This window comes from Psammomys obesus, unplaced genomic scaffold (assembly GCF_907164565.1).
Source record: "Psammomys obesus unplaced genomic scaffold, mPsaObe1.curated_primary_1811, whole genome shotgun sequence".
Classification (NCBI taxonomy): domain Eukaryota; kingdom Metazoa; phylum Chordata; class Mammalia; order Rodentia; family Muridae; genus Psammomys; species Psammomys obesus.
Genome location: NW_026596039.1, coordinates 14,797,397 through 14,817,260, shown reverse-complemented (window position 1 = coordinate 14,817,260; position 19,864 = coordinate 14,797,397). Strand labels below are relative to the sequence as shown.

The 19,864-nt window shown below is 37.6% G+C and overlaps 1 protein-coding gene across 1 annotated transcript in view; it reads left to right on the top strand.

Annotated features, from left to right (window-relative positions):
• Ddx10 (DEAD-box helicase 10) overlaps positions 1-19,864 on the top strand; it is a 162,360-nt gene that overhangs the window by 127,873 nt on the left and 14,623 nt on the right. Inside the window, exon 17 of the mRNA XM_055622403.1 lies at positions 15,821-15,957. Coding sequence (XP_055478378.1) covers positions 15,821-15,957 — 137 coding nt within the window. The remainder of the gene's footprint in view (positions 1-15,820; positions 15,958-19,864) is intronic.

Sequence of the window (19,864 nt, the reverse complement as noted above, 5' to 3'; positions counted from 1 at the left end):
GGTTTTAGCTTTGATAGCCCACTGCTTCTAGGAGCTGCATTATCTAGCTATGCAAGGTAATACCCTTCGCTTTCTCTTTAGTTTTTATTTAGTAATTGCTTTCAAGACAATAGGTTTCCATGTGTCTTTTTCACATACTCTCCCTATGGATAATCTTTTTACTCTTGCCTTCTGTCTCCGCAACTCCCCACCCTCCTCTCAGTACAACCCTTTCCATTCTTATTACTCCCCTTTCAACTTGACTTTTACCTGTATTCTGTTACCCTCCTCCCCTTGAAGATGCCTTTACCCCAGATGTCTCCTTCCTTATTTCCTGGCTTCCAGAGATCTCCAGTTTAAACAAGCAAAAGAGTCAAAGTTAGGGTCCAAGTATGTAAGAGAACATGTGGTATTTGGGGTCACATCACTGTGGTTTTTATGAGTTTTATCCATTTCCCTGCAGATTTTGTTTATCTTGAGAGCTGAATAAAATTTAACTTTGTGTGTATCCCTGATTTTTCATTAGTCCTTTGTCAGTTAGTAAATCGGCAGCGTGCTTTCGTTTTCCAGGGCTGTGACTAAAGCAGCATTGAGCGTGGACATACATGTGTCTCTGGAGTGTGATATAGAGTCTTTGGGTGTATGCCTGTAGGTGATATAGCTGAGTCATATGGTAGTGTTATTTCTTGTGTGTGTGTGTCTGTGAGTGTGTATCTGTGTGCTTGTGCGCGCCTGCCTGGCTGCCCGCTTGTCTGTCTCTGTGTGTGCATTTTAGGAATTTTACAGCATGTGTTGTCATCTGTTACTGATGATCACTCTGGCTAGGCTGTAATCTTCAAGTGTTAAGCTGGATTTTCCTAAAGATGTTGAACATGTCTAAAAGTGTTTCCTAGTCATTTTTATCATTTTCCTTTGCAAACCAGCTGTTTAGTTTTGTAGCCCATTTTTAAAATTGGGTGGTTTTTTTCCTTTTTGGTGTTTAAATTTTGAGTTATCTGTATGCTAGACACCAGTATTCTGTCAGATGTCTGGATATTTGTGGAGATGTGTGTAGTGGTGGGGTGCTCTCTGAGGGTCCTTTGGCCAGTGAGTCAACATGATCTAACCGATTCTTGCCACTGGAGGTTTTACTTGGTGGTACAAGATGTCTACTTGGGGGATTGTCTCCTTCACTATATGGTGTCCCATTTAAGTTATTATTATATACATATATATTTCAGGAGGCTTCTACGGTAGTAGGTTTCCATGTAGCTTTTCAAAGTGTCATTAGTGTTAGTTGTCTCTCTCCATATTCCCTTCTTTTTTCTGCTCTCCCATTCATTTCCGCATTTCATTTTATTCTAGTTTCTCCTTTATCTCTTTTAATGCTATAGTCTGTTTCTTCTTTCTTGGAAGATTCCATCCTCTTCCGTGGCTCATTACTAATTACCTAACCTCTCTGGTTACTCTGATTCAAAGACACACATCGTAGTAGTTCTTCTCATTGTATATGATTCCTGTTTGCTTTCTGTTGCTGTGATAAAATACACACTGAGAGCAACGTGGGGAGGAAGTGGCTTATTTGGCTCATAGCCTATCATCTAGGGAAGCCAATGAAGGAAACTCAATGCAGGACCTGGAAACATTAAATGAAAGATAAGAAATCTCTTGTGCCAGGCATGCCTTTAGTCCAAGTACTCAGGAGGAAGAGGCAGGAGGATCTCTGTGAGTTCAAGACCAGACTGGTTTGCAAAGCAATTTCAAGGACAGCCAGGGCTGTTAACACAGAGAAACCCTGTCTTGAAAACCAACCAACCAACCAACCAAACAAACAGAAAAAGAAAAGAAATTTCATGCAAATATATAGAGTGGGTAAGTTAGCTATGATTTCCAGATTATGCATTTCAGAGTGTGTTTCTCCGGTATAAGCAAAACATGTTTTGTTTTGTTTTGTCTTGCTGAATGGAAAATTATCTTAATTGTACCCCTATTCATACTTGTTCATAAATTATTTTGCGGAAAAATGTGAAGGGTAGGATAGAGAATTTTAGCACTTGGTCATCATTGTACAAATGAATTCCATCAAATCCTAATTACCTTGTATTAAAATTATAAACTATTTAATTTTTTGGTTAAAAAAAGAAATTGTGAGAACATGCGAAATACATTTAGACTACATACATCACGTTTTAATGATAGTGCTACTGAGTAGTTTTATAACGAGCAACAAGACTACAAGTTGGAAAGTAAGGAGACTACTGTGTTTTAATGTATTAATGTTGGATTCATGTGTGACTGCACATCTGTAACAGCTGTACACATGTGTGCAGAGGCCTGGGCTTAACTTGGGTATCTTCCTATTTCAGTCTCCATCTTAGTTTGTGAGCTACAATCACGGTCACTAGCGAAGCAGCTAGTCTGTTCTGAGCATGCCGATTGGCTGGACTGTCTGTCCCTGCCTCTGTGATTGCAGGTGCACTGTCATGGCTGGCTTCCGTGTGAGTACTAGGATCTAACCCTGGTCCTCAGGGCTTGTGCAGCAAGCACTTTACCAGCTGAGCCGTTGCCACAGTCCGCTGTTGTTTTCTTTATGGTAAAGATAGGAATTTGCTATTAATTGAAAATCGCCTCTGTTCTAGGTATGTAGCTAGGTGGAAAATCTAGTAGAATTTTTGATGTCTATTTATTATGTTTTTAAAGATATGTATACACACACACACACACACACACACATTGTTCTGGCTGCATGTGTGCTTACACACCAGAAGAGGGTACCAGATCTCATTATGGTTATGAGCTACCCTGTGGTTGCTGGTTGCTGGGAATTGAACTCAGGACCTCTGGACGAGCAGCCAGTGCTCTTAACCTCAGAGCCATCTCTCCACCCCTATTTATTATATTCTTAAATGAGAGTTATCGATCTTTTTGGTAATTACAAGCCACTGTTTATCATGCCTTTTTCTCATTTATTTTTTTAAGTTTATTGAGATAGGGTTTCTCTGTCTAGCCTTGTCTGTCCTGGATCCATTTTGTAGGCCAAGCTGGCCTTGCGCTCACAGAGATCTACCTGCCTCTATCTCCCTGAATGTTGGGATTACAGGTGTGTGCCACTGTGCCCAGCTGGATTTTTTAAATTTTATTTTAAATGTTGTTCAGATCAGTTAAATTTGAAAGTTTAAGGCTAAAACAAATAATGGAGCAGACTTAATAAAACATGACTGGATAACAAAGTTAATAGATTCAGATTACAAAATATCTTAGAAATGTTGTTTTGCTCTTGTAGGCATATTGTTTTATAAAATATTTTTCTAGTAAAGGCAGCCATGTGATATTTCAGTGAAATAGTTGTAGATTTGAAAGGAAGTTGAATTTTCCTGAATGGTCCTTATTTTGAGCAAGAAAAATTCTTTTGTTGATCTGAAGAGTCTTGAGTGACTTGTTCTTTCTGGTTTTTAAGATTTCTTTAGTTTCACTTTATATGTATGTTTTTCTATACGTGTGTATGTGCACCATGTGCATGCCTGGTGTATGTAGAGGTCAGAGGAGTCCAGTCCCCTGAAATTGCTGTTATGCATGTTGTGGTGGTGCTGAGGACGAATCTGGGTTCTCTTTTCAATTGGAGCAACCAGTGCTCTTACCCACAGAACCATCTCTCTGGTACCCCCTCCCCACACGTAATGTTTATGGAAACTTCTTACCACAGATAGATTTTTTTAAAAGAAAAGTTGGATTTATAGATGTGTATCTATTTTTTTTTTTTTTTTGGAATTTTCAAAATTAGGTGACAGACGGAATTTAAGACAATTTGTAATTTAAGTTCAACCGGACCTGAAGTATTGTAATTAACAGAAGTAACCATTGGTCTGATTAATTAAAGTCTATGCTGGGTTTGGTTTTTACAAAGCACCAGATAGTAAAATTAACTCTGTTTTGAAATGTGTACAAGCACTCTTAGCCAGTGCAATACTTTTTAGGAACCTTTTCACAATATGAAAACCAATCTTTAAGTAACAACTTCTAGTTGGTGTATGCACATGGCTTATTTTTCTGTATTGTTTAGTTGTATTGAGTTATATCTAGATCTCCTTGTAATAGAAATGTGATGAAAACTTGCTAATGTTATTATACAGTATTAAATCTTTGCAACATATATTCAGTATTTTTTGTTGTAAAATGTTATAAATTGAACCCAAATTTAGCCTCAGACCATGAAAAATTATATCTCTTTGTTGAGGTTTCTTTTTTGTAAGATGAAAATAAAAAGGCATGCTGACTCATTATTGTTGTCACCAGAAATATTTCAAGGATTACAATTTTCACTCCAAGTACATTAGTTCTGGTTAATAGCTATGGTAAGATCAAAGTCTCACCCTAATAAGGCAGACTGTCAGACACCAGCTATGCGGGATGTTTTTGGTCCACCTGTCTTGCTTTCAGAATTATACAAACCATAGCCTGCTGTCCAGAATACTGCCTCCATTTCTTCCTTTGTGGTATAATACCTTTGTGGCCTGAAATAAATCTTTTGTGCAGAAAAGAAAGTCACATCAATTTTCTTTTAGCTGCAGTTCAGCATTTACTGAGCACAGCTAGAATGTTTTTATATATCATATCACCCAAATTTAACATCCAGAGAAGTGATTCAGAGCACTAATGTACACAGTAATGGAAAATGATTTAAGGCGTGTCTGGAGGAAGAGAAGCAGCTCGCATTCTTTCAGAAGATTTGTTCTCAGTTTCAAGTACTCACAATAAAGGGGCCTCATCATTACTTGTAATTACAGTCAGGGGATTTGGCCTCTTTTGGCCTACATGGGCATATAGATGCTCTCTTTTTCTTTCTGAAATAGACAAAAGCACGTAAACACACACACACAAACAATGAAAGGGTCTTGTATAGTTATATAAGACTTTTTATTGTAAATTCATATTCATATGCCTAAAAACATAACTACCAGGAATAATTGCTACAGATTCTTGTTACTCATGTGTTTTTAAATGTATAGATATTGGCCACACTTAAATTTATTTAAAAGGTAAACATATTGTCTGAGAAAGTGCCAGATTGATTTCCAGAGTGGTTGTATAAGTTTACATTCCCACCAGCAGTGGAGTGGGGTTCCCCTTTCTCCACATCCTCTCCAGCATGTGTTGTCACTTGAGTTTTTGATCTTGGCCATTCTGATGGGTGTAAGGTGAAATCTCAGGATCGTTTTGATTTGCATCTCCCTGATGACTAAGGAAGTTGGGCATTTCTTTAAGTGTTTCTCTGCCATTCGATATTCCTCTGTTGAGAATTCTCTGGTTAGCTCTGTTCCCCATTTTTTATTTGGATTACTTGATTTTTTGCAGTTTAACTTACTTAGTTCTTTATATATTCTGGATATTAGCCCTCTGTCAGATATAGGGTTGGTGAAGATCCTTTCCCAGTCTGTATACTGTCATTTTGTTCTGACAACAGTGTCTTTGCTTTACAGAAGCTTTTCAGTTTCATGAGGTCCCATTTATTGATTGTTGCTCTTAGAGCCTGTGTTGTTGATGTTCTGTTTAGGAAGTTATCTCCTATGCCAATGAGTTCAAGGCTCTTCCCCACTTCTTCTTCTAAGAGGTTTAGTGTATCTGGTTTTATGTTGATCCACTTGAACTTTAGTTTTGTGCAGGGTGATAAGTATGGATCTATTTGCAACTCAGGATCCAGCTATACCCCTCCTAGGCATATATCCAAAAGATGCTCAAGTATACAACAAGGACATTTCCTCAGCCATGTTCATAGCAGCTTTATCTGTAGTAGCCAGAAGCTAGAAACAACCCAGATGCCCCTCAGTTGAGGAATGGATACAGAAATTGTGGTACATTTACACAATGGAATACTACTTGGCAATTAAAAACAATGAAATTTGCAGGCAAATGGTAGGTCCTAAACAAGATCATCCTGAATGAGGTATCCCAGAAGCAGAAAGACACACAAGGTATATACTCACTCATAAGTGAATATTAGACATAAAATATAGGATAAACATACTAAAATCTGTACACCTAAAGAAGCTAAAGAAGACGGAGAACCTGGGGTAAGATGCTCAATCCTCATTTAGAAAAACAAAGGATGGACATCAGAAGAGGGAGAAAACAGGGAACAGGACAGGAGCCTACCACAGAGGGCCTCTGCAAGACTCTACCCTGCAGAGTATCAAAGCAGATGTTGAGACGCATAGCCAAACTTTGGACAGAGTGCAGGGAATCTTACGAAAGAAGTGGGAAATAGTAAGATCTGGAGAGGACAGAAGCTCCACAAGGAGAGCAACAGAACCAAAAAATCTGGGCCCAGGGGTCTTTTCTGAGACTGGTACTCCAAACAAAGACCATGTGTGGAGATAACCTAGAACCCCTGCACAGATGTAGCCCATGGCAGCTCAGTGTCCAAGTGGGTTCCCTAGTAAGTGGAAAGTCACTGGTGAAGAATAAGAGCATATATATGATTCATATGCCATATACTATCAGCAAGTTTATTATTATGCCTTGATGTTACATGGCTAAATAATACAATTTCATAGATGAAATGTTACCATGAAAATACAAGTATAATTATTTAGAAGATTGTATGCTCAAAATACACAAAATATATACTTAACTATTACTAAGTGAATTCAGTTGACAATAATACAGCTAAAATAAGAAACATTTTTCACTGTCAAATAGTAAGGGAAAATTTTAACCAATCTAAGTTAAGAGATTGTGCTTTAAATTATCAAGATGACCTTTAGTTTTAGATTTTTTATTTTTATAATTCCTAATAATTTGGCTAATAATAATTTCATGAAGTACATCTTGAGAGGTAAATGGCTTCAGGAGATTCTACTTGTTATTCTCTCTAAAGAGAAGCAAAAAGACTGGTGATTTTTAAATGAATTTGTGATGTCTTGGTTGGCTTAAATAACTGAGCCATTCACTCCAAAATTGATTCTCCAAATACTTACCACTTTATAAGTACTTTACTTGTTAAAGTATGTTGTACTCAGTATGATACTCTTACAAAGTTTGTATTCCCTCACAACTGTCACATACATACCATTACATGAGTGGCTGCCAAAATGTTGAGCAGAGTTGGTCCATATGAAGTAGATAAAATGGTCTTATTTCCTGCAGGTAAATGTTAGTCAGAAGGTGAAGTCAACCTAGCACTTCAGGGAATAATTTGTTGGAACAGTCAGAAGCATCAGATGCTGGTGACCCTCATTCAAACCTGATGTGGGTGGAATGAAACGAGGATAGATATTTTGCATATGAATATAATGCTTAATACTGTGAGTTTGGTACTACAGAAGTAATCCTGGAATTGTTGACATGCGTATATGAATTTCTTTTGAAAGAAGCCATAAAAATAGTGTTGAATATGTTTCAGACACAAAAGGTTCAGGTTTCAATTACCAGTTGTTGTGGGTGCTAGTTTTTAAACTTTTATTTTGTTTGCAGTTCTTTAAGCCTCTACTTCCCTTCCAAGCGCCCCCATTCACCCCCCCCCCCCGTCCCCAGGTAGCAGAGAAAGAATGTTAGAAGGGATAGGGGGACGCAGACCTCTTTAGACTGGGTTCTTTGGGGCAATTTCAGTCTTCATGGTCAGGATATCCAGCAGTCCAGTGCACAGTAGTGGCAGGATAAACCAACAGCAGCCTTCTTCCTTTTCTGGCTCTCTCCTCAAGTCTTCTCCTCTCTCTTGGCTCTGGTATTTATACCCTCTCAGAGTTCTCAGAGTTAAACTGAAAACTGGCAAAGATCAGGTGCCTCTCTGGCTGCAAGAGGCTGTTATCAGCTGTGGATAAACTAAAAGAAGCTTCATATCCCATAGTAGCTTCCTCATCTGTACTTTAATCTATGTTGGCTTACCTCAAGTCTCTAATCCAGAAATATGCTGGTCTAGATCAGTTCTTTTTTTCTCTGAATTATTATTCTGAAAATACTTTTATTGTGCTTTTTTTTTTTTTTTTTACCATGTGAAGTTATAAATTATTTTGGCTTTTCTATCTTCCCATTACTTGTAACCTTGTAATAAAACTGATAACGACTTCTGTTAGATTTTAAAACCACTTACAGAGATCGCAGGAGTATATTGCATATGAGAATTCACAACATCCACATTTCATAATAAATGTATATGTACATGGTTGAGTCCTTTATAATTTCTCATTAGGAATGATAACAACATGTACATCTCTATCATTGTGTATTTAAAGTGAAAAGAGAAAGGGCTTAGAGTAAGAGGAAGTGCTTTTGCAGGAAAAGGGTGAATTAGTACCAGTCTAATAACCCAATAACCCGCCACTGTGTTGGTATTGCCTTATGATGTTAAGCTTTACCATGAATGTGAAACGTGGCTAATATAGATGTATAGCAGTTTTCTCCCAACTGAAACATTCACTCCTGGAAGGGAAGAGAGAAGCTCCTAGGACTCAAAAGTAAATGAAACTCACAAGATTCAAAATAACTCCCCCACCCCCAGTCTATACAGTAAACATTTAGTGGAGAGAGGAGATACTGTGCCTTAGCAAGGGATGCAGGTTTCTACATCTGTACCTGTATTGGGGTGAACTTCTTGCTGATGTGGCTGTCTTTGAGCCATCTAGGCTTCTAGGCTACACCTTCTGCAAGTAGCCCCTTATCTGTGCTGGTGTAAGTAATTCCAGTTTACTAAGCTGGACTTGGGTGGGATATTTTGGTCTGTTACCAGTGCCATATCTGGGGTGAGTAGACAGGTACTCTGTTCTTCCTAGAAGTCACACAGCAGTAGATATTTTGATTGCTCAGAAATTTGAAAACATGTCAGCTCAGTATTTCAGATCCTGAAATTTTTAACAGTCCTCTTCTTTCTTTCTGTTATACAAAAGCATTACTACTTCCATCATTTGTTGAGAATCTGTGTTGACTACCAAGCTTTGTACAGAGCACTCTATACTATTTTTTTCTAGTTTATAGACTCCATAATTAGACTAATTTAATACTGTTTAAATTCCCAGATGATAAAATTCTATAGTAAGATTGTGATTTACCTGAAGTAAAGTTACAGAGCTTCAAGGGTAGAGTCAGTGTTTTATAAATCTCTTAGTGATGGCTGCTGTTCCAGTGTTCTCTCCATATACACTCAGATTTATGGATATCAGGTTGTTAATGAAAAATGCCGACGTAAGGGAACCAATGATAGTTAACCCAGCAGGCCTGGCCTTCTGCTTCTTAGGCTGTGAGCTATGGCAAGGGACTCTACTGCTTGGAGAAGGCCTTCACGGCACTTTTTCTAATAATATTTCTAGCTTTAACCTTGCACTACACGTTTGTATCCCTTGTCTTTGCCTGTGCGACCTCATCTTTCAAAACAATCATCTAGGGTCTTCTGGGTGTCCCAATCCCTTTTCTGTTGTTTCATTAACCATAATTTAAATGATGTTTCTCATATGAATTTTGCCTTCTCTGCCACCACCCCAGTCCCAGTGCCAGATCTAGCCTCTACTGGCTACCCTTCTATAGCCTTCAGTTTTAAATAACCTTTAGAACATGTATTGCTGTTGTGGAATATTTATTAATTCTAGAGAGCTTTTCTATGACCTGGCTAGTTCCCCAATAATTGAGACAGAGATCTGTTGATTTATTTAAACAGCTTTAGGACATTAACTGGGCAGGTACAATTTAAACTAACTTTATAAGCTAGTTTGGCTACCTCCCAGTTGCCCTCCCCATATTACTTGCCAATATCCATGCTGTGTGGGCTGGATCTGCTCCATCAGGCAAACTTCCTCTCTCCATCTTCCTTTCTTTAGCCTCTTCTCCCCTCTCTACTCTTATGGGCCTTGGGGTTCTTACCTGAGACCCCAAACCCAGGAACAAAAGCCCTACTTACCTCTTTTCTGCCCTGTTACAGGCTGTCTAGAATTTATTATTATTATTATTAACCAAGTAGAGCTAATTGAGGAGCAAAGTTTACACAACAAAAACTGGTGTATGGTGAGAATGTACTCATCTGAACTGCAATCAGCTGTTGGGGCCCAGAATTCAGCAGAATTTACCAGACCAACCCCCAATATAATATCACTCTCTTCCTTGCATTAGAATTATATATGTACATTACAGACTCTATTAATGGAGAAGTGTGTTTTAAAGCAGGGGCCAGACTTTTAGCAGAGTCAGTTACTATGTGTTCATATGTGTTTATTACACATAATAAGCTCTAAATAAATAGTTACTACATAGCTTTAGTCTAGAATCTGATTGTGGTACTGTTACTCTATCCAAATAAGATTTGAGCATGTGTTCCTTTCTAAGCTAATAAATTATGTCAGAAGACATTTATATGCTTCAAAGTAACAGTAGAAAGAGCTTGCTAGTTCTTGGCTCTTTTGTTTGTCTAGACAGGGTTTCTCTATAGCCTTGGCTGTCCTAGAACTTACTCTGTAGCACAGGCTGGCCTTAAACTCCTGCCTCTGCCTCCCATGCTGGGATTAAAGGTGTGCACCCCCACTACCCTGCCCCCTCCTTCTTTTAAGTCTTTTACAAGTACTGATGTCCTTCTCAAATCCTTTACTCTTCAGTGACCTTAATTGTTATTGCATTTCTGTTATTTCAATTTAGCAAATTACTCCCCTGCTACAATACTTAAGTAGTTCCCTTCTGAGAGCTCGTAGCTACCGTGTACTAACATAGTGACGTTTTGCAGTCAGTTGTAAGTTGATTATGTACAACAGGATACTTGTGTTATCTCTAATGAAAATGAGTCTGAAAGGAAATATAGTGATGGTATTATTTTACAAACTATCTCTTTGTAAAATCTCAAAAAGACAGAACAGCTAGAATATTCTTTTTTGTTGCTGTTATGACCAGAGGGCATACACATGCAGTGTAAAACTTGGAAGAAGTTTAGGAGTAACTTTATAGTAGCTTTGTTTTTTTTTTTTTTTAATTAAATAGTTGTATATGCTTTAAAATAAAAGCATTAGATTGGAAGTACACTTTTTCACAATACAGGTGCTACACATTTTGTAGTTGTATGTTTCTAATCCTCCTCAGCAGAGACCAAAAAAACAGAAAAGATCAGTACTTTTGTTGTTTAGTCTAGCTTCTCTAAATTGATAGTACTTACAAATTGTGTTTCTAAAACGAAAAATTGCTACCTTGAATTCATTGGTCATTGTCATAAATTGGCTGTAGTACAGTACAGAGAGTGTGGTGTGTATGATTCGACTGGCTAGGAAGTAGCAAGGCCTAAGCATAGACAGAACAGGCCTAAGAGTTACAGGAAAAACCACAGAAAAAGGGCAACCAATCAGAAACAGCCAAGACATCTGGCCTGGGGAAGATTGTTTAGTGACTGGTTTGCGAAGCCCCTAAGCCCCGATAAGAGTCATGTAGCCTTCACACCTTCATGAAAGGCACTGGCCAAGCCCTGATCAGAGTCATGCAGCCGCCATGGGCACAAGCCAATCCCAATTGAGGTTAAGTAGTCACGGTAGGAATTCCCCTCTCTGGCTTTAAACTGGGCCTTCGGCTCCCTTAGGGCCTGCTGCCATGTTGCGAAGGTGGAAGTCCCAGCATGCTGGATATCTGCAGCATAAACGCCCTTTGTTGCTTGCATGCTCTGAGTCAGGGGTCGTTCTTTCAGTGTCTTCTGGATCCCAACAATTAATGCTAAAAAGCCATATTAAGGGCTAGATGTTATATAGTTGAACAAAGTAATTTATTTGAACTGTTAAGAGTATAAGTAAATCTCAAAAAACAAAAACAAAAACAAAAACAAAAAGGCAGTTGGGAATTAGAGAAACTCTAGAAGCCAATTGAGAATGTAGGACCAACTCTATATATTTGGTCAAGTGCCACAGTTTATAGAAACAAGAGGGACTCTTAGAAATTTTTGCTTAAAAAGCACTGTTTAGAAGCTTGAGAACAAAACAGATAAGCATCTACATACCAAGATTTTATATAAATATCACCACTCAAAAATCAGAAAGAAAATTGAATAGATCTTAGGAGATGTCTAGTCCACATCTGTACATAATTCTACTTGTAAAGGTAGCTTAAATAAGTAAAGAAATAATGGCTAAGAAGTTAACAAATTTAGTGAATGAATTAGTTTATTCATTATTAGCCCAAGAAATATTTGAAAGAACTATTTCTAAATTTTTCATGATCCAACTGTGAAGATAAGCAGAAGAAAACACTTCAAAGAAAAAAAAATACCTGATGCTATTTGTTGCTGATGTTCACCAATATAATATTTAGTTAGTAATCATTGGACGTTTACAATACTTACAAGGTTTTTAAAATTACTTTGGTAGAACTAACAAGTGTAATTTTCTTCGAAAAATGTTTAATACACATTTAAATATGTGTCCTATTTGAGGATTCTTATAAGGAGAATTGCATAATTCTGTCTAGACTTTTTCAGGTGATCAGTGCATGATGTTACAAATTCACTGATTAATGATCCAAAGTACAAAGTAAATCAATAACTTTTAATGTAAAAGTATAAAGGTGGTATAGTGCAAGTGCTTTTTAAAAAGGTTGTTAACAGAATAATAGTGGTAGGTTCTCCCCTACGTCCTATGACCTGTCTCACCACAGGTCTGTGGTCCCGGTAATGGTGCTAGGTATGGGTTCCTCTTGTGGAGCAGGCCTTTAATACAACTGGAAAGTGGTTGGTGACACCATACCATCTGTACCATTGTTGTGCTGTTGATCATATCTTGTTAGACTGATTGTTATTATAACTTTCTGGGTACATAACATTAAACTGACTCCTAATGACTTATTGCAGTACTTACTGACTTATGTACTTACTGACTCCTAATGACTTATTGTTTAGTGTATCTCTTATCCGTCATCAGAGAAACTTCTTTTTGCAGTAGATGGCAATTACAGAGACCCATAGGTGGTTAAGGTGCAGGTACTAAGAGACTGTGGAGGACCCAGCTCTAAATGGGACATCTGTATCACACCCCTTCCTTGCAAGCTTCTGGACAATTGCAGAGCAGTGGGTGGAAAGATTGTAAGAGTCAGAGACAGTGAATAACCACAGTGAAATGGCATTTTCTGAACACAGCAGGACGTTTACACATATGAACCCACAGTGGTTGGTAACCTCATGCACAAGGCCTGTACAGGCTCCGGCTAGACTCCTCAGTGGGGAGTGGGGAGATGGGCACAAACTTTCACCCTTAGATGAGGAGTTTTTGGTATTTGGTACCTAGCCTCTGGGAGAAGGGGAGTCAGTTTTCTTTAAGGTTGTAGCCCCTGCTAAGTCATACTCAGAGTATATGGGGAACATAAATTGGACTTGAGGATTAAAAAAAAAAGAAAAAAAAGACAGTGGTGTGGGTAGAGGAAAGGAGAGTAGTTAAGGGGTGAATATAATCCAATTATATTTGCATAATTCTCAGAATGCAAGAAAATATAAATGATATTGGATGAAGTTTGTTTTAAAGAAACTTTTAATACATAGGGATTTGTTATATCATTAAAAATTATAGGCTGGGCACAGTGGCGCACGCCTGTAGTCCCAGCACTGGGGAGGCAGAGGCAGGCAGATAGCTCTGAGTAGAGGCCAGCCTGGTCTACAAAGTGAGTCCAGGACAGCCAGGGCTACACAGAGAAACATGGTCTCATGGGGAAGAGGGAAATGGATACATGTACATATTTTTTTCTTTCTTTTTTTCCTTCTTATACTTCAGACACATTACATTGTAGCAGATAGGATTCAGTCAGCCATTAGTAATTTGGAAAAGTATGAAGGAGTGTTTTTTTATTTTGAAAAAAAATACAGTTTTTTTTTTTTTGTAAAAATACACCTTTTGTGTTACTATGTAGTTCGTTGTTACTAGATGAGTTCATTAGTTAATTGATTTCTGATATAACATATCAGTATTGATTTGTTTCCCATTAGGAGGAGCTCTTTGCTATCTTTAGTTTTATTTAAGTGGGATGATATCCTGAGACCAAAAAAATTGATAGCTTCTACAGTTAACTCTGTCTTCATCTTCAGACAGTGTATTTCTTTAGGAGCAGCAGATTGGAAAATTATGAATATCCTGTAGCCCAGGAGATTAGTGTTCTCTTGAGTATATGGCAACACCACACCTCTTTTGCCATCTTTATTTTCAACTAAGTGATAACAGTTTGCCATAGTTGTACTGTTTGTTGCTTCTAATGGCAGTTTTCCCTCCATTCTTCTGATATTTTTTTCAGACCTTTTATTGTTACCAGGAAGCTTTCTTTAAAAAAAAAAAAAAAAAAAAAAAACCAAAACACTAAGGTTTCCTTGTTTTTCATTGCTGAGTAATATTCCATTGTGTAGATGTACCACAATTTCTGTATCCATTCTTCAGTTGAGGGGCATCTGGGCTGTTTCCAGTTTCTGGCTATTCCAAAAAAGCTGCTACAAACATGGTTGAGCAAATGTCCTTATTGTGTACTTGAGCCTCTTTTGGATATATGCCTAGGAGTGGTATAGCTGGGTCTTGAGGAAGTGCTATTCCTTGTTGTCTGAGAAAGCGCCAGATTGATTTCCAGAGTGGTTGTACCAGCCACTCCTGATGAGACCTAACAGACTAGGATCAGAAGGAAGAAAAAGAAACCCTCCCCTACCAGTGGATTTGGGGAGGGGAGTGTGTGGAGAAGGGGGAGGAAGGGAGGGAACTAGAGGGGGGGTACAAAGTAAATAAATTATAATTAAAAATAAAAAAAGAATAAAAGAATTGGAAAGAAAAAAAGAATAAATATTTCATTCGTGTTTTACATAAATTAAAACTAATATTTTGGTTCCAGGAAAAAAAAAAAAAAAAAAAACAACAACAACACTAAGGACTTTTGCAGAGGTGACTGACTAATCCATACCTTCTTAACTTGTTTCTCATTTTCTTATATTTAAAGATTGTTCAGAGAGCCATTCATATGTGTAAGAGAATTTCTGCAGTGGCTTGAGCTTGTGCAGATGTTTATTTTGTTTTTCTTCATAGTGATTCTGTTTCTGGGAACTCCTTAATCACTTGAATAAAAAAAAAATCATTAGGTTTGTCATAGTTGGTCTGAAAAAGTTTTATAAATATGTTGACTGCAGAAAGCTTATTTAGACTTTCAAATTTGAATCCTACTTATATTTTTTGATTAATTTATATAGCAGCATTTGAGTGGCCACCTATCTACTAGGTGGCCAAACTAATTTCTAGAACAGATGATGTCTATACCTTGAACGTGTAGCTGCTCACTCGCGCATTGTTTGGGCCTTGCCTAATCTCTGCTGGCAGGAGACTCGCGGGGCTGCCCTTTCCTTTCTTTATGTTTGCCTTCCCAATGTGCTTGGTCACATTATTTATTCACTTAAATTCCAGCGAGTAAAAGAAGTCTTTTGCAGATCTGATTGCATTTTAAAACTTAGACATTTGTCATAAAAGTCAGACAAATACATTCTCACTTCTGGTCTTTGATATTTCCAATTAGTATGTTTTGGTAGTTTTAAAATGTGCATGTGTGTGTGAATGATAAGACAACCTGGTGCTTTTTTTCTTTGATAATGAGTTGCATGGAAAAAGTCAGGCTGATAACTTCTCTTACCAAGTTAAAGGAACTCAGTAGAGTTATACTTTCTGGATTATTATTTTCTTATAATTTTGAGATAATACAGATTTTCTTTGTTTTTGGAAATGTTGGAGTTCATGAAAGTCTTGAAATCTTGTTCCAAGGCTTTTATAATAAAGTCTAATTTGGAAATATCAGAGGAGTATTCTATTTGAATCTATAATGAAACTTGACTGTTATCAGCTAACTTCTTATATTATGATTCTCCCATTATCAGTTGACTTTTTACATTGTGATTCTCCTTGTGTTTTCTTAGGCCAAAGATGAAGAGGAAGCCTTTCTGGACTGGAGTGATGAAGATGATGGTGGATTTGATCCAAGCACGCTTCCAGATCCAGATAAGTACAGAAGTTCTGAAGAATCTGAGAGTGAAGATCTAAAACATAAGATAAGGTATGTTCTTACCCTTATCATTAAATATAAGTGTCACACATAGGCCCATCCATTTTTAATGAGTCCAGTGGCTACTAAATTATCACTTTAAAGGCTTTTTTATTTTGTTTTGCTTTGCTTTGTTTTGCCTATACTTCATATTTTTCTGATCATTTTAAGGACTTTGGTTAATTTTATTTTTTATTTCCTGTTATCACAAATAAGTATGATAACTGAATTCTATCATTTTTTTCTTTTTTTAACCATCCCCTTTTTTAAATCTTTTATACTTGAGTAGTTTGTAAAGTAGAGTAAGTACAAATAGGCAGGGTTTTATTATGATAATTATCAATGGATTTTGATGACAATGCTATTAAAAATTATCTCTGAAAACTTGGGTGTGGTGGTACATACCTAAAATTCCACGCTTTAGGAGGCTGAGAAGGAGAATCACCGTAAGTTAAAGACCATCTTGAGCTATACAAGTGAGTTCCAAGACAAACTGGAACATAAAGTGAAACCTTGTCTTAGAAAACAAAAAAATTGGGTTGGTGAGGTGGGTCAGCAGATGGAGGTATTTGCAGTCAAGTGTGGTCCCAGAGATGTACTTGGTAGAATGAGGGAGCTGACTGCACTGAGTTGTCTTCTGGCTTTGTACTGTACAGTTTGGAGAATAACCGACAATGTTGTCTCTGACACTCCCCCTGCAGGCAGCCAGTGAAGTTCCTAATAGAGGGAGCCAGTCCCAAGCAGAGCAGAGTGTCTCCTTGCTTAGGACCTAAAAGAAAAAAATAGCAACAGATAGTGGCAGCATCGAATCTGACTCTCACGACTTCCACCAGAAACTGGCGGGAAGTGTAAGCTGGCAGCTGGAGCTCCCAACTGCATTTTCTCTCCGTAGACGAACTTCTCATGCAGAATTTCTGACTCCTCTTTCTCCTGCAGGAGCTTTTGTATCATAGCATAAACCTCTGTTGGAAATTGTCTATCTTCTACCTGTTCTCAAGAGCCTACCGTTTTAACTGTTGGGCTTTTTTGCTGTCACTTCTCCTTTCCTATCCCAGAGTTGGTTTGGGGTGCCCGTTCCCAGACAGGGGGTCTTGGAGGATACTTGACATAAACATGTTTGGGTCTGAAATGAGGCGACCAGACACACTTCCACCTTCTCAAACAGTATCTGACAGTTGTATAATGTATATTATAGACTTCCACATGTGGACACATCCTCCACAACACCCATGCACAAATGAAGGAGTGAAGGAATGCATAAATAAATGTAATTTTTTAAAAATCAAAAGTCTCTGAAATTTAAGACAAGTTATACTTTCACATTCTTTTTTCACATTAGCACATAAAATAATAGAATTTTTTTGTGTAAATAACTGAATTCTTTCTATTTAAGACCTGTTCATTTGTCTTATCTATTATCTATTTACCTTCTTGCCAAAATTAAATAAAATGTGGCAAATTGAATAATGGTATGACTTAACTCAGCATTTGTTTGTTTGTTTACCTAAGAGTTGTACGTATCATAATAAGCTTGTATTGAGTGTTAAGCTTCATGACTTTTCTAAATCACTGAATAGAAGTTAGGTAGCAAAGATAGATAAAGCTAATATTTTTGATGTAAAGAGAACAGTTGATGGGACCCCTCAGATGATATCCCAGGGAGTCTAGAGTTGAAGGAATAGGCCACAGAAAATATTAATTTATCTTTAAAGAAGAACAGCATTTGGCAAAGATCTCAAAAAATTAATTTTTTTGGAAAACCATGCTGTAGAGAGACACTGAGTTAGTCTGTGTGCTTATTTATAAAAGGAAAAATTTAGTCTCCCAAAATGTAGTGATGTCAGAAACATCCGGGACTTGCTATTGGCCATTTAGTGTCTCTCTCTCTCTCTCTCTCTCTCTCTCTCTCTCTCACACACACACACACACACACACACACACTATAAATTTAACAAGTTTGAAGTGTTTTCTGATGCTAAATGACAGGCATATTAGTTTTAGTAGTGCAGAGAGCACCAAGGGTAAAATAATTTCATTAGGCATTAGAGAAATACATAGATTTTTGTGTTTTAAAGTTCAGTGATTTAGGTTCAGGACATGTTCTTAATATTTAGAAGTGACTTCTAAAAGTAAATCGGCACACTCTGCTTGGTGTTGCTTTGCTCATGTGTGACAGTCTGAATGGTCCACATGCTGCCTTAGAAGACTGCCTCCCTCACCCCCACAACTGCTTAAAGAGTGGCGTATGGGGTCTTTCTTTCTTTCTTTCTTTCTTTCTTTCTTTCTTTCTTTCTTTCTTTCTTTCTTTCTTTCTTTCTTTCTTTCTTTCTTTCTTTCTTTCTTTCTTTCCCTCCCTCCCTCCCTCCCTTCTTCTCTTTCTCTCCTTCCTTTCTTCTCTCTTTTAATTTTTTTTTTTATAATTTATTCACTTTACATCCCTATTATTACCTCCTCCATCATCTCCTCCTGGACCTACCCTCTCTCCCTCTTCACCCCTATCCTCCTCTCCTAGTCCTCAGAAAGGGAGGGTCCTCCTCCCCTCCCATCTGACCCCAGTCTATCAAGTCTCAAGGATTGCCTGCATACTTTTCCTCTGTGATCTGGCAAGGCTGCCCTGCCAGGGGGAAGTGATCAAAGAACAGGCAACAGAGTCCTGTTGTCAGACAGCCCCTGTTCCCCTTACTAGGGAACTTACATGGAGACTAAACTGCCTATGGGTTACATCTGAGCAGGGGGTGTAGGTCCTTTCCATGCATGGTCCTTGGTTGGTGCATCAATCTCTGAAGGGCCCTCTGGGCCCAGAATTTTTGGTTTTGTTGGTCTCCTTGTGGAACTCCTGTCCCCTCCGGGTCCTTTTATATCCCCACTGGTCCATAAGCTTGGAATGGTGACACTTTGACTTCTTCCTTTCCAGTTTGTATCTCCTTGGTCTCCTTTAGTTGTCTTATTTGTCTAGTTAGGACTTCAGGTACTATACTGAAGAGATGGAGAGAGTGGGCAGCCTTGTCCTGTGTCGTTCCAGGCTACAACTTTTCTTTTCCTGTCACAGACTTGATGATTTACTAAGATTTTGTGATGCCAGCTCTTGGGTGTTCTCACTGCATGTTTACCAATTTCCTTGGTGTTTTTTCTGATTTCAGTAAATATCAACATTTTGCATGCTGATCCTGGTGATTATGACTCTCCCAGAAGCTTATTCTTTGGTTATAAACTTGGTACTTCCAAAGATGAGTTCAGTCTTAGGGTACTAGATAGAGCAATTAGAAAATATCTGTTAGTCTTGTACTAGTATGAATTGGTTTCAATTGAAAATTTCCTTTACTTTGTTGCCATTCATAAATATTCATCATAAGTAACACGTTTGTCTCTGTATATAGAAAGTCACTTTGTCAGTAGGAAGAAGGGAGCCTGAAGAGAGTAACAGCTAAGCTACACCTAAAATATGAACCAGACAGGGATGAAGTATCAATTGCCCCCTTTAAACTTTTGCGCTAAGGTTTTTTTTTTTCTTTTAACTATGTCTCAAAAGCTAAGAGATTTGACTATCTGCACACAGTATATTAATTTTTGTCTATATAGTACTATTCATCATGTTTGGTTCATGGCCATCCTCATGTGAATTGCAAATTATATAAAAAATTTCCAAGTATTAAATATGATTAAGAAGAAATACCTGGATGTTCTAGATATTCGCTATTCAATAAAATTGAGTATTTAATATTTATAACCTTAATATTTCAAAAAAAGAAAATATTAGAATCTTTCTGCTCTCTTTCAATCTTTTATTTGTGGACTACAGCCTTGAACCAGGTCTCAATTCTTTATAAGACATTGCAGGCTAAGGCAGAGTGTCTTCCTAGCATGTGCAAAGCTGGGTTCATTGTTTTTTTTTTTTTTTTTTTTTTTTTTTTTTTTTTTT